Below are 23,339 nucleotides of genomic sequence, written 5' to 3' on the forward strand. Positions count from 1 at the left end.
TGTGTGTGCGTGGTAAACAAACCTTTGTGATCTCACAGGGGGCGGAAGTATTTTTGTAGTCCCCAAAATTTGTTCAATGTAGGCTTTGCTAAGCTAACTCTATAAAAATCTAAGTCTCCCTTTGCATTGAACTTTTGGGCATTTTACATTCAGAAATGCTGTTTATGTTCATACAGCTACATTACACATCAACTAAAGTTTTAAATATGATATTGTAGTGGAACACCCCTTTAAATATTACTTAAGCTGTTGTTACAGTAAAATAAAACCTAGTCTACTTATTGTATTCAAATAACTGATACTGCTTAGCTTTTAAAGATCTCGGGCCCTATCATACACTCGGCTCAATGTGATGCAAGGATAGGCTTGCTAGTTTCAGCTTGGCGCAAGAGTCGTTTTGATGTTTTGCACCATGCTGTTTAAATAGCAAATGCATTTGCGTTCATATGTGCACCCATAGGCGTTCTGGTCTAAAAAGGGAGGCGTGTTTAGGTGCTATTTTGAGAAACTATAATAGATTTTTCAATAGACCAGAACAAAGCTGGTCTATTGTCCAGCACAGAGCACGTTAGTCATGCGCCTCGCTTACACACTGCTTAATACACACAAGATGTAGAGCAATACGCAAATATCTTTACATATGAAAAAGAATGAAAATATTAAGGATATATATATATATATATATATGATATTATATTAATATAAAGACTTACAATATTACAAAACATTATTTCTAGCCAACATAAATATAAAAACCACTGCCTTCATGCATTCTTCATCTCGGGAGGCTTTTTCAGTTTATCCATAACAATTTACTTTTGTATAATGTTATTATTATTAGCAGTATTATTTATTATATGCGTATTTATAATTGTTTTATTAAAAACAAGCTTAGATTTGTTAAGTATGTAGTACACTTTTCTATATACACCCCATACACCCTGAAATTGAACTAAAATGTGTTTTTAACATACTATATTTTAAAAAATATAATTAGTAATACACTTGAACCCTAATTTTAAACATTTATAAATATTTTTAAGAATAGTATAAAGTATAAAAGTTATTGTGAAAGAAGTGAAAATAAAGCACTTTTTAATACAGTATTTAGCACACCTCACAATTTGTATATTCTTATAATATGTTACTATTATACTTATATAAGTATAAGTATATAGTATATATCACTTATATGATATATACTATATATCATAAATATATTGATAAATGTTTAAAATTAGTGTATTTCTAGTTGTAACTAAAGTATTTTTTTAAATACAGATATAGTATGTTAAAAGCACATTTTAGTTCAATTCCATGGTTTCTCAAAATAGCACAGTTGAGTACACTTAAATGGTATTAAGTTCATCTTAACATACTTAATGCTATATTTTTAGTACATTAAGTACAAAATTAGTGCGTTGAAAAACTAGCACTTTTAGTTAATTACTGAAAAGTATACTTAATGTTATTTAAAGTGAATTTGATCACCGTTTTTTCACATTTTGAACATTTTTTTAAATGTATTACAATTGTACTTTAAACTATTCTTAAGTATATTTATAAATGCTTAAAATTAGGTTTCAGTGTATTTGTAGTTGTAAATAAATATACTTTTTAAAATACAGATATAGTATGTTAAAAGCAATTTTTTGTTCAATTTTAGGGTGTCTCAAAATAGCACAGTTGAGTACACCTAGATGGTATTAAGTTCATCTTAACATATTCTTATTACTATTTTTAGTACATTAAGTACAAAATTAGTGTGTTGAAAATAGAGCACATTTAGCACATTGAAATTAGTACTAAGTATACTTAAATAAGGTGTATTTAAGTGCACTTTTTTTTTTTTTTTTTACCTGGGTAAGCGCACCACCTCAGAGGTGGGACCAAGTCATTGTTTGGCAAGTCACAAGTAAGTCTCAATTCATTGCCCTCAAGTCCCGAGTCAAGTCCCGAGTCAAGACAGGCAAGTCCCGAGTCAAGTCCCGAGTCAAAGGCAACAAGTCTCAAGTCAAGTCCAAAGTCCTGCAGTTTGATTTTCGAGTCTTTTCGAGTCTTTTTAACAGAAAAATAAAATATATACAGATTAGGTATGGTTGTAAGATCTGTATTAATTAAACAAACCTTTTTTTATGAAAGAACATCGCTCAGATATATAAAAATACAAATGCAATTTTCTGAAAAAGTACTGAACAGTGCTGCGTCTCGTCTACACAGCATAATGCACAAGAACGAGTTCCACCAAAAAAAAGACTCCATTTTGCCTCACATCACACAGAAATTGCAGGTCTACTGCTGTCTAATTCATTAAGTTTAGTTGTGCTATATTATGTCTTCGGTGATCAACTTGTGATTAACCAAAATTACATAACCTCAATGTGGTAGCAGTAGACCAACTCCTGTATATGCTGCAAAGTTAAATTGAGTGAAATTGGAATTTTGTCAATTGAATCTCGTGTGTGCTAAAGAGATGGAGTTGCAAATCCGTCTAGCAGCAATGTAAAATGGTAGCACATATTGTTAATGAAGTAGGCTACTTCATACAAACAATAACGTTGTTTTCTTCACATAACGTTGAAGAGCTTTGCTCTCTACCTTGTGTGATGCTCGTGCACGGATTTCCTCTGTTTGTGGACAAAACTGATTGCGACTTCTCAAATATACGCTGCTCACGCGCAAATTTTCTCTCGCTCTCAAATATGCACTGCTCACACACACATTTTCTTGAGAGCTCTCAGAGATTATATGCAAACTCACAATTTGTGTCGTGTTCCCTCTTCCTTTCATGCTTTTTGATATGATTCATATTGCTGCACTGTTTAATAACAATAACCAAAATACTAAAATAGACTTACATATTAAATGTTTAATCTAATTAACCATAACACTTTTGGTTGTTTTATATGATGAGATATTTTCAGTTTCAAACACTTAAAGACAGAGAATAGACCAGTGGTGCCCCCCTGAAAATTTGCTTAAGGGGGGCCAGAAGAGGCCAGCTACGTCAGTGGCACCAATCAATCCACAAAAATTTAGTGGCTGCTATTTATTTATTGAAATATTGCATTGTATTTCATTTATGTAAGTAGATTTAAATAAATAATGTCAACAGCAAAATCATATCGGGGTGGCCACAGGGGTGGCTTGAGTTTACACAGGGGTAACACCCCTTGTAAAGGGGTTTACACCACTATAAGGCACCCCTGGAATAGATGTTGGATGTAAAGAATACATTTTATTTTAAAAGCATTTAAACAAAAACTAATGCAAGCAGAAATGTAACTGTGATAAAAATAAGGAAACACTTGATAAGGTATTATAGCCTACTGTACTATTCACTCTTCAAATAAATCTCACTATCAATCTCATTTTATCATGGCAGCTAAAATAAAGTAAACTAGTGTCTGCTGGCTTCCACTTTGCTGATGAGATTGTGGAGGACATTTTCCATGTCATCCTCTTCATTTTGAGGAAAGCTGTTCCACAGGGCCCCTGAACACGTATATTGGCATGTACTGTGTTTTGAACAGTAGCCTACTACAGTAAAGAACTTCAATTGATCAGTTGTGGTAATACTATAGTTGCTATGGTAACACAAGTGTAATATAAACAAATTACCCAGTGCTGTATTACTTTACAATATAGGGTATTTTATACTACAAATCACTACACTTTACTGTAGTAAAACTACACTTTGTGTTATTTTATCTGTTCACTATTGGTAATGCTACTGTATTATGAAGCATTCATTAACAAGTCGTAAATAATACTAGCCTAAAACATAAGTATAATACAAGTATACAACAAGTATAATACTCAAAAACACTAGAATTTATTAAAGAATTTACCTTAACCTTTTAGTTTTTTGTGTATTGTTAATAAATAGTAAAGCAAGAAAGAAACCATATCAACATTCTTGGAATAACCCTTCGCTAAGCCTCGCCCTCCTTAGTTACTGCTGCTACGCCTGTCAAGCTTTCATGCCTGGCACATCTATTACAGTGTGTATGCGCAGGTGTCAGACATTCCCAAGGATTTAATTAGTCATTTTTGGCAAACAGGTGAGATATCTGAGAAAGCCAGACAAAAGAGGACTGCAGTATACATTACAGGGGTATATTCACAACATAATAGCAACTGATTAGAAAATAATTTTATCAAAATTGAAGCAAGGTTAGCCTAGCCACCTCATACGCTGAACATTCAACAGCATAGTTCATGCACAGCAGGAGAGGTGAAATTATAAAATAATCTAATAACCTAAGAAACTGATGGATTTGTGCCGAATATTAGCATCATTGACCCATAACAGTGTACAGTACCTATTACTGTCAGCATGTTTGTGTGCTCTTTATCCAGTTTTTATTCAAATTTGCAGTTAAGTGGAAGAAAAAAAATTGAAATGCAAATCAAAGTATAAATAACAGAAGTGAACAAATAGATTTTTCCTACCAGCAAATATTAGTGTATGTATTTATATGCGTTACAATAGCGAGGGTTTAAACTAAGCAGTGCTCATAATATCGAGTGGAAAAAAAGAAAAAGACCGCTGGGAAACATAACCTGCTTTGTTTTTTTTTTGTTTTTTTATAAGAAACACAGTTTAGATCTGTTTAGGATAAGAGGAGTGTGAGTTATTGCCACCTATCACTGAATGTGAATATCGAAAACAAAACCAACTTAGCTTAACTCCTTTACCGCCCCTCACACAGCTTGATCCACGCTGGCATTTCTCCTCTTGGGCTTTGGTTTTGAAAAGGGAAAAAATCCCACCACCCAGTCCAAACTTTTAGGATGGCGGGTGTCAGATTTGCACAATCCAATTGCGCAACGATTTGGCTTGTTTCCCTCGCTCGAAAGCTTGACAGAGCCCCTGCCCGTAGCTACGATTGGTAAGCCGCGATTGGTGGGTGGCGGTTTTTGGGCGTGGCTTAGCGAAGGGTCAGTTTAGCAGGAGGATCCCGTGAGAGCAAAAGCACTAAAGGTATGAGACGCCATCGTAAACAAAAGTCAAGCGAATGCAAAGAGACTGAATGCACGAGAGAGAGAGAGAGAGAGAGAGAGAGAGGTGTATGTTGTATGTGTGAGAGAGAGAGAGAGGGAGAGAGAAAACGAGTATTGGCACGCGAGTATTGGCTCGATCTCAAGTTCAAATTCAAATTCTCTCTGCGTTCGCTTGACTTTTGTCCGCTCCGGCGCCTCATAGTAGTCACGTTGGATACTGTGGAATCAAAACAATCTACCGTGCTTTGATTGGATGTCATGCCGAAAGCGCGCATGCTCACACACACACGCGCGCATGCTGTCACACACACACGCGCGCATGCTGTCACACACACACATAAACGGGGGGGAGAGAGAGAGAGCGGTCCATGTCAACATACTTTTTTATCTTTTGGGCTTTTCATGGAAAGCAGCAAGTCTTTACAAGTCAATAGGGGCAAGTCCTAGTCAAAGTCCAAGTCATTTATGTTCAAGTCCAAGTCGAGTTGCAAGTCTTTTTATATTTTGTCAAGTCGAGTCTAAAGTCATCAAATTCATGACTCGAGTCTGACTCGAGTCCACACCTCTGCACCACCTTAACAGATACTACATACGCCTGTGATGCTGTCAATTACAACATAACATAAATAGACTGACTGCATTCAAAGGCGCTCATATTATTGCGCTATGACAAGAAATAATATAGATCGCGCCACAAAACACATGAAAACTAAAGTAACGAGGGTGATTTTAAAAATGTAAGAGGTAGAAAGTACAGATATTTGTGTAAAAATGTAAGAAGTAAAAGTAAAAATTTGTCAAAAAAATAAGTAGCGGAGTAAAGAACTGATACCAGAAAAATCTACTAAAGTACAGTAACAAGTATTGTACTTTGTTACTTCTCATCTCTAGTCTTTTTCTCATACTTTTCATATAACACATACAGCAATCCATTCTGTGCTTATTGGATGGGATTTTATGATCCAGCCTTTTGGTACATTTGATATACCGCATAAGCAGCTATAACTGTATACGTCTTTTAAACAGTTTGCTGCAATTATAAATTGCACATGTCTTGAGGTAGATCATTATGATGTGATTTACCTTCTATGTGCTATTTGATTAGACAGGAATCACAGGGCTGCTTTTTCTATTCCATATAGACAAGAAAAAAAAGTAGTGACTACAGGTTGAAGGAAAGTAGTGGAGTAAAAGTACCAATACAGCAGTAAAAATGTACTCGAGAGAGTAAAAGTACACATTTATAAAACTACTCAGTAAATTACAATTTCTGAGAAAAACTACCGAATTACAGTAATTTGAGTATTTGTAATTAGTTACTTTACACCACTGGGTGTAGCACACACTCTAAGGCTGTACTCACACTAGGTACAGTTGCCTCGAACCGGGCCAAAGCACACTTGTCCCCTCTCCCGTCTCCCCCGACGGCCCGCGCTCACACCATATCGGGCCTCGGCAAACTTACGTCATCGCTGCTGCTCTTTTCAGTGAGAAGCACTCTCTATGGCAAGCCTTTTTAGCATTTAAATCTTTGTTCTGACTCCATAAATATATTTAGAGATATCTCTTATTATATTTTGACTAGTCATAATTATAATTCCACTACTCAGAATGACAATAGAGATATCTGCAATTACAATTGTACTAGTACGAAATCAGATTGGAGATATCTGCAAATATATTGTGACTAGTCATATTCCTCCATTGACTTCCATTGAAAAATATTTGCAGATATCTCTAAATGAGTTTTGATTAGTCACAATTGTAATTAGAGATATATCTAACTGAGTTTTTACTAGTCATAATACATTTAGAGATATCTTTAATTCGTCATATTTAGAGATATTTACAAATATATTTGAAGATATCTCTAATTAATTTACTAATAGTCGGATTACAGTTGTAGATATCTTGAATTGGATTTTTGACTAGTCAAAGTTCATTTGGAGATATCTCTAATTACAATTGTGACTAATCAAAATTAATTTAGAGATATCTGCAAATATTTTTCAATGGAAGTCAATGGAGGAATATGACTAGTCAGTCATAATATATTTGCAAATATCTCAAATCTGACTAGTCGAATTGTAATTATGACTAGTCAAAATATAATTAGATATCTCTAAATATATTTATGGATAGTCAGAACAAGGTTTAAATGCTAAAACGGCTTGCCATACGCTCTCACCCAGTAGCACAGTGGAGATTTCTCCATAAAGTTAACCTCCACTCCACAGCTGCCCTGTCCTGACCTATTCATGCATCTCAAAGGACCGAGCTGTCCCGGGAGAAGATTGCTAATATACAGAATTGGACTCAAGGCCTTCTGGGCGTTCAAAGCATTTGCAGACCTGGACAGATTTGTCCAGCCCATCACCTCCTTGTGCTGCAAAAGGGATTAATTCTCCCTATGAGCTATCAACCAAGGCTGAACCTGGACGAGGGCATCCCGCGAGTCACTTTTAACACACAAGGCAGGGATAGTTTGTCCCAATTGGAACGTAGCCAAGGCAGAACCTGGACGAGGGCATCCCACGTGACACTTTTAACACACAAGTTAGGGATAATCTGTCCCAATCGGAACGTAGCCAAGGCAGAACCTGGACGCAGCAGGCATACAGCGTTGAACTAAGAAGACAGGGCTCATTTTTGTCCCTACTGAATCTACTTTTACCACACAGATAATAAATAAAAGGAATAATGAAGACACTGAACACCATTTGACCGTTAAGTTGTACAATATTTATTTAGGACGATTCAGAGTCTTCTGTTTGTTCGAGTGGGCGAGCGCCCTGGCTTTTCCCCCTGGCAGGGCGCCATGGCAGCGTCCTCCTGCTGGTTCCCTCCTGGTAAAGAGACACATAAAGGGCAGTCAGCCAATGCCACAAGTTCTGCTGTCCACGCCAAAGAGAATCTGATTTTTACCAGGGGAGAGACGGGAGTCTCTGTCCTCTTGCGCCCTTTCCGCGGGGGGCTTTCAGTGCCCGCTGCCTCCCCATCCTCCTCCTCCTCCACCAGGGCCCTTTCAAACAGTCTGCTGCGCTCGCGTGCTTGGAGAGGTCCGAGGTGAAGTGCGTAGAACTTATCTGAGGTTGAAGTGTCATGGCACATGAATTGCGCCACCTTGCGGCGATCCTCTGAAGAGTGTGCATTCTTTGCCTGCGTCGGAGAGAGACAGAAGCTTGATTAGGATCGAAGCCGCCGCTGGTAGTTACAGGGGCGTCACAATGCCTACTCACATGGGTCGCGATCGCAGTCCGTACGTCAATAAAGGTGGGTTTGCCTGGAAGGCCCATATTGACCTAAGCAGACTGAAAGTACTTGTTCAGGGTCCGACAAGGACTGGCTCTGGAAGTGAAAAAGAAATAGGTAGCCTGGCTCCCTCCGGGGAGACCAGCCCGCAGCGCCAAAAACCTGCGGAACCAGCTGTATTCCTCCCTGTTTAGGGACAGCTGCGCCGCCCCGAAGGCTCTGTTTGTTTTGTGCGTGGTAATCTGCCGTCAGAGAACAAGCAGTGAGTGAGAGAGCATGCTACTGGTGACCCCCACCTTACTTGCGCCATACTCACGTTAATGACATAAGCAGACTCGTCGGGGCTTCTGGAGGCCTCTTCAACCTCCTGGATTGTGAGATTCTGGAAGACTCCACAGCGGTGCCCAGAGATGGAGGTTAGGTAGCCAGTCAGAAAGCCATAGAAGCGCCACTGTTGCCTAGTGCTTGGGTTGGATTCGAGGCTATCTGGTGAAGGACATTAGACAGATTAGACCACCGACGGTTCTATTTCCTCTCTGGGTCACCAACAGCTCTTGGCTGCTGGTGACCTGTTCTCCGGGGCGCCAGCAGCTCAACCAAGAGCTGCTGGTGGCCCGGAGAGGAAATGTTCGTTTCTTCTTCAGGGGCACCAGCAGTTCTTGGTTCACCCAGCCACGTCTGTCTGCCCTTCTCCCCCGCGAATGGGACTCATTCAGGGGGAAGGGGGGCAGACAGACGTGGCTGGATGAACCAAGAACTGCTGGTGACCCAGAGAGGAAATTAAACCTAGGCCACCAGCAGCCGTTGGTTCATCCAGCCACGTCTGTCTGCCCCCCTTCCCCCCGAATGAGTCCCATTGGCGGGGGAGAGGGGCAGACAGACGTGGCTGGATGAATCAAGAACTGCTGGTGACCCAGAGAGGAAATTAAACCCAGGCCACCAGCAGTTGTTGGTTCATCCAGCCACGTCTGTCTGCCCCCCTTCCCCCCGGATGAGTCCCATTCGCAGGGGAGAGGGGCAGACAGACGTGGGTGAACCAAGGGCTGTTGGTGCCCTGGAAGAACGAACAGGGGGAATTGTTGGAACGGCGGAAGGCTGGCTTACCTAGCAGGGCGGAAATTTTCCTCCCAGCGGTCCGGTGACAGCGCACTAGGCTGGCCTTGGGGATCAGTCAGCTTTCCTTCGCCTGCTTGGTCCGTACCTCGTGCACGACGACACGCCGGTGTATGCCGCGAATGAGGGCTCTGACCTCCCGTCGAATCAGAACCAGAGCCGTGCTGGAGAGCCGACAGGCGGCCGGCGGCGTTTCCGATTGGGAGTCCAGGAATTGGGCCACGTTCTTCAGATAGTGCTGCCTGGTGGGCTCGGCCATCTGCGTCTGACCTAGCAGGGCGGCCCATGCTCAGATTCGGGCTGGTTGGTTGAGGAAAAGGAAGGTCCCTGGCTCCGCGGTGCCCCTGGCCATGTAACCAAGGAAGGCTTTGATTCTCCCCAGCTTCGAAGTGATGTTGTTTCGCAGGCGGGCGGTGGGCTCGCTGCCCAGTTGGTACCCTTCGAACTCCCCCAAGAGAAGGTCTGTGGAACGAGCACAACCAAGAGTCAACTTCCCAGAAGACACACACCCAGCAGAGCGACAGTGACGTGCGTGAAATATACTCAACTCAGCGCGAGGACGTGGTCCGGGAACGGGTAGGCAGTGGGTTCCAAAGCCTCCGGAGGCTTGGGGGGCATCGGACCTCCGGCCGCCCCTCGCCCGGGAGCCGGTGGTGCAGGAGGCGACCTGGTTCTCCTCGCCCTCTTCCTCCTCCTTCTCCCCCCTTCTCCCTTCCTTAGCTCCCGGTAGAGGCGTGTGATCTGGAGTAGGGTGGACCGCATCTTGGTAACCTGTTTCCCCAGGTCTGTGAGCTGAGCCTGTATGCGCTCGGTGGCGCGCCTGCAGCCGCGGTCGGCGCACGGGCGGCCGGCCTCTGGGCCCTCCGAGTCCCGCTCCCCCTCGGAGGACGATGCTCGCTGGGACACGACGGGGATTGCAGGCTGGGTGGACCGCAGCCACTGCAACTCCCGAGCTACTTTCCGGCGTTTCGCCCTCCCCATAGCCTCTTTCCGGCCCGAGGTCGAGAGCTCCACGTGCTGCCTCAAGTGCCTGTCTAAGCAGCAGCCGCTTCTCGTCCGAGTTGGTCACCTTGTGAACAGCCGTCAGGTGAGGTGCAAGCCGGCTGTTGACGTTGAAGCATAGGGCACATTCAGCCATGACCGTGCTAGAACCAATGCAGAGGGGGAAAGGGGCTCACACGCCACGTGCGGCGGTTGATAAGCGGTCGGAGGCGACGTCCACTTCTGCGTCATGACGCTGGTGGACCCGTATTTCTTTCTTCACACCAGGGGGTGTAAGCCGATGCCCTACGGAGATCCATTCGGTTCAAGCCTTGTTTTGTTACGACGCTCAAGTAGGGGGGAGAGGGGTGTCCATTTCACTCCCTTCCCCCCTTTTCAAAGGAACCAGAGGGGGGGTGTCCCGTTAAACAATGCACCCCCTCACCCCTTCATCGTTGCCCCGGCCAGCGGTTCGACACCTCTCTCTCTTGTTACGACTCGAGTTGGGGAAGGGGTGTCCCACCTCACTCCCTATCCCCCCTTCATTGCTGTTCTGGCCAGCGGGAGCTTTTCCACAGCCTTTCTCGTTCACTTTTTCCACCCCAAAAAGGGGATTGTTTGAGCCCCATCGAACATGCGCCGTTTTTTTTTGGGGGGGGGGGGGGGGGGGCAGCTCCACACGCGCCAGCCGCGGGAGCTTTTGTTTTGCTTTTACGACCTGCTACAACCAACATGGATACGCACCAACCATCGAAAGGGGGGTCCAGACAGCTCGTAACCCCGGCACCACTGACCCTGGCACGTTTCACCTCGCCGGAGTCCACTAGCTTCCCCCCAACCAACCACCCTCACTCCCCCCGGGAGCAGGGTAGGTGGGGTGGGGGTCAGCCGGGGGCCAGCAAGGATAAACCCAGGGGGTGGGCGGCGTTGCGGGCGGAAGGACGGGATGCAGACGCACACACTCGGGCGGGGGTAGAATCGAAGCCTACACCAGCTCGTTCCCTACGCTGCCCCTGGGGGCTCGATTCACCACGCCGGGTGACTCGACCGAACCCACCGAACATCCCCCAGCCCTCGCTGGGCGAGGGGCGTGGGGCGGGGGCACGGGCTGAGTATCGGCGCGGGGGAAACGGAGTCCAGGGGGGCGGGCTGTCGGGCGGGCCGAGCAGCAGACAAGCTCTGGGTCAATATAGCCAGACGGGCCATCTGGGTCCTTACCCACAGATCGGGGCGGGAAGGGGGGCGCTGTGTGCGGAGGGACACCCCCACGCCTCCCTGATAGAACGCCCAGGACGGGGAGGATCTGCCACACCCATAGAGGCCGACCCCATTGGTGCTTTGGGGGGCCTGGGTGGGGGCCTAGCCCCTGGGGCGCCACACTAGCTCCTATCGATCAGTCACCGTGGGGTCTGGCAACTGAACTGTCAGAGACTAAGTCCGTAAATTGTCGCCTTCCCCGAAACCCTGATGGCAGGTCAGAGATTGTGGGTGTCGGGCAAAAAACTCCAGGCGCGGGACGTCCCGACAAGTAGGCCGGGAAGGGTGGTCTACCGTCGGGCATGGTTTGGTGGGCTCGGGCCTGGGTCTAACCAACGCCCAGGTGAGCGCCAGGCATAACGTTTTCCTGTTGGACCTTGGCACTAGATGCGTAAAGATGTGCCGCTGGTGAACCATTGATGGAGCCGCTGGTAAACCATTGATGGAGCCGCTGGTGAACCATTGATGGAGCCTCTGACATCCAGTGGTGGGGGGCCCTGCGCCCTGCGCGCACTGCCCGAGGTACACACACTCTCCTTGGGGGGCAAGCCCAGCTCCTCTCCCTGGCCTGGAGCCTCTGACATCCAGTGGTGGGGGGCCCTGTGCCCTGCGCGCACTGCCCGAGGTACACACACTCTCCTTGGGGGGGGCAAGCCCAGCTCCTCTGACATCTAGTGGTGGGGGGCCCTGTGCCCTGCGCGCACTGCCCGAGGTACACACACTCTCCTTGGGGGGCAAGCCCAGCTCCTCTCCCTGGCCTGGAGCCTCTGACATCCAGTGGTGGGGGGCCCTGTGCCCTGCGCGCACTGCCCGAGGTACACACACTCTCCTTGGGGGGCAAGCCCAGCTCCTCTCCCTGGCCTGGAGCCTCTGACATCCAGTGGTGGGGGGCCCTGTGCCCTGCGCGCACTGCCCGAGGTACACACACTCTCCTTGGGGGGCAAGCCCAGCTCCTCTCCCTGGCCTGGAGCCTCTGACATCCAGTGGTGGGGGGCCCTGTGCCCTGCGCGCACTGCCCGAGGTACACACACTCTCCTTGGGGGGCAAGCCCAGCTCCTCTCCCTGGCCTGGAGCCTCTGACATCCAGTGGTGGGGGGCCCTGTGCCCTGCGCGCACTGCCCGAGGTACACACACCCTCCGGGGGCAAGCGCTGGTTCGAAAGGACCCTCCAGACTTGCACCTAATCACCAGCAGTGCCCAGGCACCCCACTATTAAGCCCGGGGACACTAACTCCACCAAACCGCACGGACAAGACAGACGTGCTGCTGGTGACCCAACTGGCCAAGACGTACCGCTGGTGGCCCAATCGGTCTTGGGTTTCTGAATAGGGCACCACCGGCCTGTGACTCGTGGATGGGGCACCAGCGGCACGTAGTTCTAGCCTCCGTAACCGATGGTATCTCATGTTTGCTGCGGGGGGACGAGCGCTGGGAGGCGGGTTAGCAGCTCAGCCATGGACCCTTGGCTCCCCGGGGCGCGCTCGCGCTGGCCTGCGGGGGGACGAGCGCTGGGAGGCGGGTTAGCAGCTCAGCCATGGACCCCTAGCTCCCCGGGGCGCGCTCGCGCTGGCATGCGGGGGGACGAGCGCTGGGACGCGGGTTAGCAGCTCAGCCATGGACCCCTGGCTCCCAGGGGCGCGCTCGCGCTGGCCTGCGGGGGGACGAGCGCTGGGAGGCGGGTTAGCAGCTCAGCCATGGACCCCTGACTCCCATGGTGTTCAGCCCACTGGCCTTGCCCGGGTTCGATCGCTTGTCTTGGGGCAACGGGCCCCTTCTTTAGACCCCCCTGGTTCGTTCAACCGCTAAATCAGAAATTGCACTAAGTCCTCTTTTTCTGTCTGTTGTCGAAACCTCGACGGCAGGTCAGCGAATCCCAGGGTGGCGCTACCACCTCCAGGCGCGGGTCATGCCGGGGAGAGTGGTCTCTATCCGGGCATGGCTTGGTGGGCTCTCCCCTGGTCTAACCAACGCCCCCGGTGAGCGCATCCATTGCGTTTTCCAGCGGTTGTTCCAAAGACCACCCCTGCTAGAGACCCACCATCCCCCAATTGAGTGTTTGCGTTTCCCAGCGGTCGTTCCAAAGACCCCCCCCGCTAGAGTGCCATCATCCCCCAAATGAGTGTTAGTTGTTTCAAACAGCAAAAAAATGAAATGAATTTTTTTTTTACTTTCTCTACTAATATCGTTTCAGTCGTTTGATATGCATTGACATGCAGTCAAATATTTCGCCAAACAGTCCTTAGGGATGCGGTGACACGCAGTCAGATATTTCACCGGACAGATCCGCCACTTTTGGCGCTCATAAACAATCATAATGCTCTCGTGCTGCAGGAATGAGGAGGTCTGCTGAAGGCGTGCAGCTGTCATGCTGTGAGGAGTTCTCGTCTTTAATAAACTACGGCAGTTTGCGATCACTGAACAGTAGGAATGATTAATAAATCCATATGAAACAACCCCTTAAAAGTCACGTATCGCTTTCAGTTTCGGGCTTTGGCGCGTTTTGCACTCACACACAAGCGTACTGCGCCAAAACCCAAGTGATCCGCGCTCAGGCACACCTCTTCCAACCGGGCCAGGGCCGGCCAAGTGAACCGTGCTTGAGCCCGATTCAGCGCACTCACAGGGTGTCGTTAGAATAGCTTATCCTACAAACCAGGCCCGGCCGCAAGCAATTTGGCGTCCTAGGCAAGATTTCAGGTGCTGCCCCGTCGCATCGCAGTAGATTCATACTCATAAGAAACTAAATAGCTTTGTCTTGCACATTCTTTTATTTAAATTAAGCAATTGCACATTCAAAATACTGTAACGAGCGCACACATGCCACGTCGCCCTGGTCGCTAATCCAACCCAGCTGGACCATCATCAACACAGGATCGCTCACAGCTGGACGTCATCAAGCGGAGAGGCATATAAACCAAGCCCACGCCAGGAGAAGATGAGCTTCATTCACCTAATAACTCCACGTGCTAATGCTTGTCTCTCTGTCTCTCCACAGCAGACTCCAGCTCGTGACGATCCCACACCCGACTACTCACTGTCCTTCACTTACTTCCCGGAGCACCAGAGCACCTCATCTTGAAGAAGAGCACCGTTTACACACCCTTCACTTTGTAAATAAAGCACCCTCCGGGGACTTGTCTGTAAACTTATCCAAATGTGTCGCTGTTTTCCCTCTGCCTAGCTACAACTGGTGGAGAATGCGCGCTTTCAGAGGGAAAAAATTCAGAAAACAGCACTTACCAGTAAGGAGAAATAATCGCTGAATTTTTTCTTGTTTCTTGTGTTTACAGACAGGCATCCGCTCTCTCTCTCTCACTCACACTCTCTTGCTCAGCTGTCATCCTCTCCTGAGTCATGTCAATCGAAGTAGTACGCCATCTAGCGGAAATTTCAAGAAGACAACAAGTGATAACTGAACAGCTCACCGCCAGACAAGACCGAATGGAACAACAGCTCCGCCAAGCGGCCGGCTCTAGCCAGTTCCCTGAGGTGAGCGCTCACCGTTTTATCACTAAACTCAGCGACCTGGACGATATAGATGCTTATCTTCACACTTTCGAAGTAATTGCTGAAAGAGAGAGATGGCCGAAGGAAAGTTGGGCGAGGATGTTGGCACCATTTTTAACTGGAGAAGCTCAACGAGCATATTTTGCATTGGAGACACCGAAAAATGATGACTATAAAGCATTGAAGAAGGAGATACTCGCCAGAATGGGACTCTCCAACATAAGCGCAGCACAACAGTTCTCTCAGTGGTCATACGACGAAAAGCAGCCGGTACATACCCAAGCAGCTAACTTATCTCGATTGGGGCGATTATGGTTGCTGGGAGGAGATCCTACCGCGGTCCAGGTCGCTGAGAAAGTGATGATTGAGAAGATGATGAGGGCGTTACCCAGACGGCTCCGCACACTTACCAGCATGAGGAACCCCGACTCGCTGGCCGCTTTGGTGGAGGCGGTGGAGCTGGCGGAAGCTCACGTGGCCCGGGAGACTGGGGAGAGAGTGGCTCTGCCACCCCGGAGGGTAAATGCGCCATGGCGACCGGTGGAGGGCACAGCACGACCAGGCAGCAGACCGGCGGTCCCCAGCCCAGTCGACGAGCCGATGCCCACAGAGCCCACATCACACTCGACCCCGGCCTGGACGGCAGGGTGCGTGGTACATCGCAACGTCCCTCCCGAAGCTCCCACCCAAAGAGTGTGCTTAGACGGGAAAACGCAAACAGCCACGTTGGATACAGGAAGCGCCATAACCTTAGTTCATCCAAAAACATTAAAGACCCATCATGAAGGAAAAAGCCGAATCCCAATTACATGTGTGCATGGGGATACTCGCCACGTACCCTCACAGAGAGTGACCATCGCAACAAAGTCGGGCAGCTGGCGCATCGAAGTAGGAGTGGTTCCGGATCTTCCCGTACCCCTCCTTCTGGGCAGAGACTGGCCGGGGTTCGATGATCTACTCACCCACCATCAGGCTCGATCGGCTCGTCCGAAGAAAAACAACAAAGGACGGGCTCAGCGGGACCGCCAATCAGCGCTGATGGCCACCGAGAGCGACAGAGGGGGTGAGTCATCATCGGCTAACCTTTACTTTGATCTATTCCAACAGATAACTGCAGGTGGCGATTTCGGAAGGGCACAACGTGAAGACGAAACATTGAAACACTGCTGGCCACAAGTCAGGATCATTGACTGTAACGAACGGTTTCCCAGCCCTCACCCCCTCCCACATTTTATTGCACAAAATGGTCTGCTGTACTGTGTCGCAGAGAGGCGGGGGGAAAGGAAGACACTATTGGTCGTCCCGAGGACCAAGAGGGAGACAGTTCTGGAGCTGGCACATACTCACCCGATGGCAGGACATCTAGGAGCGGCCAACACAATTAAAAGAATCAGAGATCGGTTCCACTGGCCTGGGTTGGATGGAGAAGTAAAAAGGTATTGTCAGGCATGCGACATCTGCCAAAGAACGTCTCCCCAACGACCAAACCCCCAGCCCTCTGATACCATTACCCATCATCGAGGTGCCCTTCAATCGTATTGGCATGGACTTGATAGGGCCTTTGCCGAAGTCGGCCCGGGGACATGAGCACATCCTTGTCATCCTCGACTACGCCACCAGATATCCGGAAGCGATTCCCCTGAGGAAAGCCACGTCATCGGCGATCGCAAAGGAGCTGTTTCTATTATGCAGCCGAGTAGGAATACCAGCAGAGATACTGACCGACCAGGGCACCCCATTCATGTCCCGGTTGATGGCAGACCTCTGCCGCCTCCTAAAGGTAAAGCAAATAAAAACATCTGTTTATCATCCACAGACTGATGGCCTGGTAGAGCGATTCAACAAGACACTGAAGCAGATGCTCCGCAGGGTGGTGGCAGAGGATGGGCGCGACTGGGACCTCATGATCCCGTACATGCTATTTGGGATCAACATCTGACCGAAGCCCAGCGCGCCCAACAGAGATTATATAACCGGCCCGCCCAACCCAGAGAGTTCCACCCAGGGGACAAGGTAATGATCCTCATACCTACCACTACATCGAAGTTTTTGGCATCTTGGAAGGGGCCATATACAGTGGTAGAAAGGGTAGGGCCGGTAAACTATCGAGTCCGTCAGCCGGGACGAAGAAGAGAAGAACAACTATATCACATCAACTTGATGAAGAAATGGGTTGCAGCTCCAGGTCATCTAGTTGCCTTCTCAGAAGAAACTTCTCCCGTTGTCCATATAGGTGAGCAACTCTCACCGAATCAGAAGGCGGAGCTGCAAGCCTTGGTCGGTCAGTTCAAGGATGTGTTCTCAGAGAAACCGGGCCGAACCACCATTATCCAGCACGAAAAAATCCAGGCCTTATCGAGTACCAGAAGCTCGCCGGCTGGCTATCAACGAAGAGATCCAAAAGATGAGGAAATTAGGAATCATCGAACCATCTCGTAGCCCGTGGTCCAGCCCCATAGTGATGGTCCCCAAACCCGACGGCACCCTCCGTTTCTGCAACGACTTCAGGAAGCTAAACGAAATATCTAAGTTTGACGGGTACCCCATGCCTCGGGTGGACGAGCTGCTGGATCGGCTGGGTGGAGCCTGATTCATATCCACGATCGACCTCACCAAAGGCTACTGGCAATTACCACTTAGTGAAAGCGCCAAGGAGAAAACCGCCTTCTCCACTCCCGGTGGGCACTTGCAATACCAGGTTCTTCCCTTCGGGCTCCACGGGGCCCCAGCCACATTCCAGCGAATGATGGACATCCTGCTGAGGCCCCACCAGCCGTATGCAGCAGCATACCTCGACGACCTGATCGTCCACTCCGAGTCATGGGAGGAACATCTATCCCGGTTACGGAGGGTGCTCCTTGATCTTCGTAGGGCTGGGCTCACAGCTAATCCCAAGAAATGCCACCTGGGTCTAGCAGAAGCCAAGTACCTCGGATTCCACATTGGTAGAGGTCTCATACAGCCACAACAGAACAAGATCAAAGCACTACAAGAAACTCCACAACCCACCACAAAGACCCAGGTACGTGCATTTCTGGGGTTAGCGGGCTACTATAGATGTTTTATTCCTAATTTCCCTGCAGAGACCCGGTACGCAACAGTGGAAAAGGAGGCCCTGGCGATTAAGTGGGCAATCCTGGAGCTCAGATATTATCTCCTCGGAAGAAGATTTACCCTGGTGACCGACCACGCTCCATTACAGTGGATGGCTACAGCTAAAAACAACAACGCTCGAGTCACCAGGTGGTCCCTGTCGCTCCAGGATTTCAACTTCACAGTGCAACATCGAGCCGGGGCCTCCCACGGAAACGCCGACAGGCTCTCAAGGCTCTGGTCAAGATGGGCAGGTCTGTCAAGACATTCTACCCCCCCTCTCAATACTCTACCTTTCCTCCGCAGGAAACCCAGGACCAGGACGACGCTAAGGGGGGGGGGGAATGTAACGAGCGCACACATGCCACGTCGCCCTGGTCGCTAATCCAACCCAGCTGGACCATCATCAACACAGGATCGCTCACAGCTGGACGTCATCAAGCGGAGAGGCATATAAACCAAGCCCACGCCAGGAGAAGATGAGCTTCATTCACCTAATGACTCCACGCGCTAATGCTTGTCTGTCTCTCCACAGCAGACTCCAGCTCGTGACGATCCCACACCCGACTACTCACTGTCCTTCACTTACTTCCCGGAGCACCAGAGCACCTCATCTTGAAGAAGAGCACCGTTTACACACCCTTCACTTTGTAAATAAAGCACCCTCCGGGGACTTGTCTGTAAACTTATCCAACTGTGTCGCTGTTTTCCCTCTGCCTCGCTACAATACTTATAAAGAAGAATTTGCACCGATAGGACTGAGAAACCTCAGCAGCGCATCTGAAGACAGAAGAAGAGTATGCGACACCAGTCTAAAAATAAACACATGATTTCAAAAATAAAATAAGATGAAATAATATAAATGAAAAACCTAAAGATACAAGCATGATGTAGACTACTGTATAATACACTATGTACATTTTCTGATTATATATATATATTATTATATATATATTTTTTTCTCATATAAGTAACAATTTAAATTTTATTGTCATTACAGTGAAATGCTAATTAGCAGAATGCAAAAAATGAGTTAATTGCAGCATAATATACCATGTGGTAATGCTAAGCTATGCTCTAACAACAATGATGTGCACTTTAACACTGATGTAAAGTTTTTAATAAATGCACTTTATACACTATGAACTGTAACACAACAAAAGCTTACGACTATGGTTAAAATCAAGAGCATTTTGATTGACTACTACAAGCTGGGAAAACATCAGGGGCCTCATGTACTAAGACTTGCGTGGAAATCATACTAAAACATTGCGTACGCACATAGCTGTAAATTTGCGTACGCAGAAAAAAATTCAGATGTTTAAACACTGCGTACGCCGAATCTCACGCATATTCTTTTGTACATCTGAATGAACGTGAAACTGAGTGCAACATGCACAAGCACAGAACCCCTCCCTGCCTCCTCTCCCGTATGAATATGCAAATTACTCTACTTTGGCTAAACCCAACAAAAAAGAAACGGCAAAAGCAAGCAATAAGAGAAACTTTGAACAGAATGTGAATTGATTATTGATTAAATATTGATTAGCATTGCTACAGTTATTTAGTGAAGAGCAGCAATCTCTCATTTTGCTTTTTGATAACAGAGGTGTCACTGTAAAAATGCACAGATCTATAGGCTAATGAAAGCATTAGTTTAGTTACTGTTTGTGCTCATTTAAGAAAAAATGTTGAGGTTTAAAATAATACAAGCAGAACAAACATGTTTACATATTATCAAATGTGTTTAAACACACATAAATCCCTAAAGTATGCCAAACTTTCGCTCCTCTTTAAATTGCGTGTACAGAAGCGATACAGTTTATCATACAGAGAACGTCCAGTGGTCAGACTGCATGCATACACCAAGCGGCAACCTCCCGCTCTCCCTCAGGAAGCCAATCCTGAAGTAACTAAAACTGCAATTCATCCGAAATTCCGCTAGTCCTGGCCGCTCCTGGCTCCAAAATAGAGCAAATTTCAATTGAGCCCACTATAAGAATGGCCAACTGTACAGCAGAAAAAAAAGGTGTTTACAGCCTGGTACAAAAAATATTTTGTTCAATACAGCTAATATTACCCTTCATGACAACTGTGAGGGGGGTGAATTTTTTTATAACTCATCCGTTTCCTTTATATTAAGTTTGCATTATTAAGGGAGTGGCCACTTGAGTGACAGCTAGGTCTCGTTGGTCGCCGTCACCTCAGCTGAATCCTGCAGATTAGCCACTGAACTCGGCATATTTATCGTATTTCTGTGTTGTTTTATGTGGCTTTACACAGTCAACTGCCTTTTGGACTTGTTTCCTACAATTATTATATGGCATGGCATGCTGAGGGCACTTAACTGTGCTCACAAACCATTCACGGGGCCTCTGTTTTTCATGTGAGTAAAGTTTTATATACTTATTTACCATATCTATACATGTATTTGTTTTATTTAAGATCATTTATCATTTATATTTAGAGCTGTCTTTAAGGTAGTAGGTTTTATTATTATTATACTGAATTAATGTGGGCTCATTCTTTTCTGAAGTCATACCAACTAGTTTTAAGTATAGTGGAAGTTACTTTTTTTTCTTCCCCCATTTCTGGGGCCCCTCTGGAAGTACTTTGCCCTTAGCATTTGCCTATACTGCCTATGCCACGGGCCGGCCCTGCTACAAACCAACCGGTCTCCTTGGGGGCTTGGTGCCCAATTGGTCAGTTTTTTTTGTATACGGGAAATCGCAGGATGAATACGCAATAATTTAATCTTTAACCACCTTCGTTAATAAATGTAATGCTGCTCAAGACATGCTTTTAATGGACACCTGCTTGAATGCAGACCAACAATCATTGCTGAAAGATCTGTTAACCGAATTTTCAGATAGTTTTAGCACACACCCACATGATTACGGCAGGACAGATTTAATTGCGCACTCCATTAATACTGGTAGTGCCACGCCAATTAAATTGTGACCATATCGCACCTCACCAGCAATGCAGATCATCCTTCAGGATGAAGTGTATAAACTATTGGAACATGATATCATTGAGGAGTCCCAGAGCTCATGGTCAACCCCGGTTGTGCTCAGTCGTAAAAAGGACGGTACACACCGATTCTGCGTGGACTACAGACAACTCAACGTGGTTACGGTTAAAGATTCACATCCTCTTCCCCCTGTAGATGACACTTTAGATAGGTTGTCTGGACCTCAAATGTTCAGCACGATCGATTTGACTGCGGGATACTTGTAAATACCTTTAAACCCAACAGACAAAGAAAAAATTTTTTTTGTTTTGTTTTGTATGATGCCCATGGAGATATCCAATGGGGAGTTAGTACTCCTCGGTCTCCATTGTAGCATTTGTTTAATTTGTCTTGACGATATAATTGTTTATAGTGCGAACTTCACACAACATCTAAAACACTTGCATGAGGTCTTTGGATGTTTTCGTTCCGCCGGACTTAAACTGAAACCATCTAAATGCCATTTGACATGTGCTTCAGGTAAATTTTTGGGTCACCAAGTGTCCAGTGCAGGAGTTGAGCCTGATCCATCAAACGTTGAGAAAATCAGGACATGGCCAATTCCAACGTCTGTGCTGCAGGTCAGGGCCTTTTTAGGCTTATGTTCGTTAGGCTTTCTATCGAAGATTTATCAAACAATTTGCTCACACAGCAGAACTGCTACACCGGTTAACACACAAGGGAGTCACATTCAGTTGGTTTGCTGATGCAGCCAACTCATTTTGTGCCTTAAAGGAAGCATTGACATCACCACTCGTTATGGCATTTCCTAACCTCCATGCCTTTCTTACTTTACAGGGACGCGTCTTTACATTCAGTCGGTTCAGTCCTCTCACAACATGTGGACGGTAAGGAGCATGTTATTGCTTATGCCAGCCATGTATTGTCAGCTTTAGAAAGAGTGGTTATTTGCCATTGTGTGGTCAGTGCGCCGTTTTCGCCATTACCTTATTGCCACCCTTTTACCATCATCACTGATCATAAACCGTTGGTCGGACTCAAAAAGTTGCCTTTGGACCATAATCAAACAGGTAGACAAGCATGTTGGGCAGTCAAATTAGACCTCTGATTGGTGCGTGCGCCTCCCCGAAGGAGCTAAATATTTAATGCTCGGTCACATTTTCAATTGCAACACAATCTGAGTTTTCCGAACTCCAAGTAACTCTGGTGCCAGCACTGACACACACACAAACACATAAGATGAACAATAAGTCTCTCGGAATTACGCCGCTTCCAAATCAAGTCTCCGTGAATCTAATACAAATTCAGAGCAATGGAAAAATGGCCGATCAACAACTGTCTGACTCTGACTTACCTAATTTCATGGGTAGAATCAGGTCACAAGCCCCTGCTGTGGATGATCCGAAACTCATCACGTTATGTCAGAAAAATGTTGTCCCAAAGCGAACGTTCAATCGTTTGACTTTCCATGACAATGTCTTATGTAAAGTGTCATGCACCTCTTATGGCTGAGGATGTTCTACAAGTAGTCATACTGACGTCTTTGATCCCCGATGTACTTGTTCAGGTTCATGGCAATCCTTCAGTTGGGCATCACAGTTATGCTAAAATGCTTAGTAGGGCTAGAGATTTCTTTTATTGATGCGCGATTGGCGGTTACAGCAACGGACTCCGCGGATCGGGCGGATGACGTGACAAAAAATAATATTTTAATTAAATTCAGGCGGGTGGCGGGCGATTGTACCAATCAAATAAAAAAAAATATATATGTATAAATTGTTAAATATGATCTGACTGCCTACATCAAAAAAAATTGAGCACACTTTGAAATAGTCAAATTTTCATCAGGCAGTAATATGGCTGGTCAAATCTATGCAAATCGACTGCTTGTTATTATCAGAGATGGCAACGCCGGCGAAGGAGGTACGTGACAAACTCAAAAAACAAAGGAAATAGAAGGTCAGAAAAGTGTTGCCTGAAATAAGTTTTACAAAGTGGTAAATCAGGATGACACCAGTGCAGGCTATGTAATTTGCAAAACCTGCGAAACAGTTTATGTTTATGACAGCCACAAGACGGGTATGTTCTAACATGGTGCATCACAAGTGTGCTGCTAAGCCTCAAACCTCCACAAACACCTTGACAAGTTTTGTCC

The 23,339-nt window shown here is 46.7% G+C and overlaps 1 protein-coding gene across 1 annotated transcript; it reads left to right on the forward strand.

Moving 5' to 3' along the window:
• The first annotated feature begins 14,603 nt into the window (after nucleotides 1-14,603).
• On the forward strand, nucleotides 14,604-18,898 carry LOC147839770 (uncharacterized). The gene is made up of 3 exons (XM_087293239.1): nucleotides 14,604-14,720; nucleotides 15,042-16,180; nucleotides 18,749-18,898. Exons 2-3 carry the CDS (start codon nucleotides 15,052-15,054, stop codon nucleotides 18,760-18,762), a joined length of 1,143 nt encoding a protein of 380 aa, XP_087149365.1. The 5' UTR covers nucleotides 14,604-14,720; nucleotides 15,042-15,051; the 3' UTR covers nucleotides 18,763-18,898.
• Nucleotides 18,899-23,339: the final 4,441 nt, after the last annotated feature.

Source organism: Danio rerio, chromosome 18 (genome assembly GCF_052040795.2).
Source record: "Danio rerio strain M-AB ecotype USA chromosome 18, GRCz13ab, whole genome shotgun sequence".
Taxonomy (NCBI): domain Eukaryota; kingdom Metazoa; phylum Chordata; class Actinopteri; order Cypriniformes; family Danionidae; genus Danio; species Danio rerio.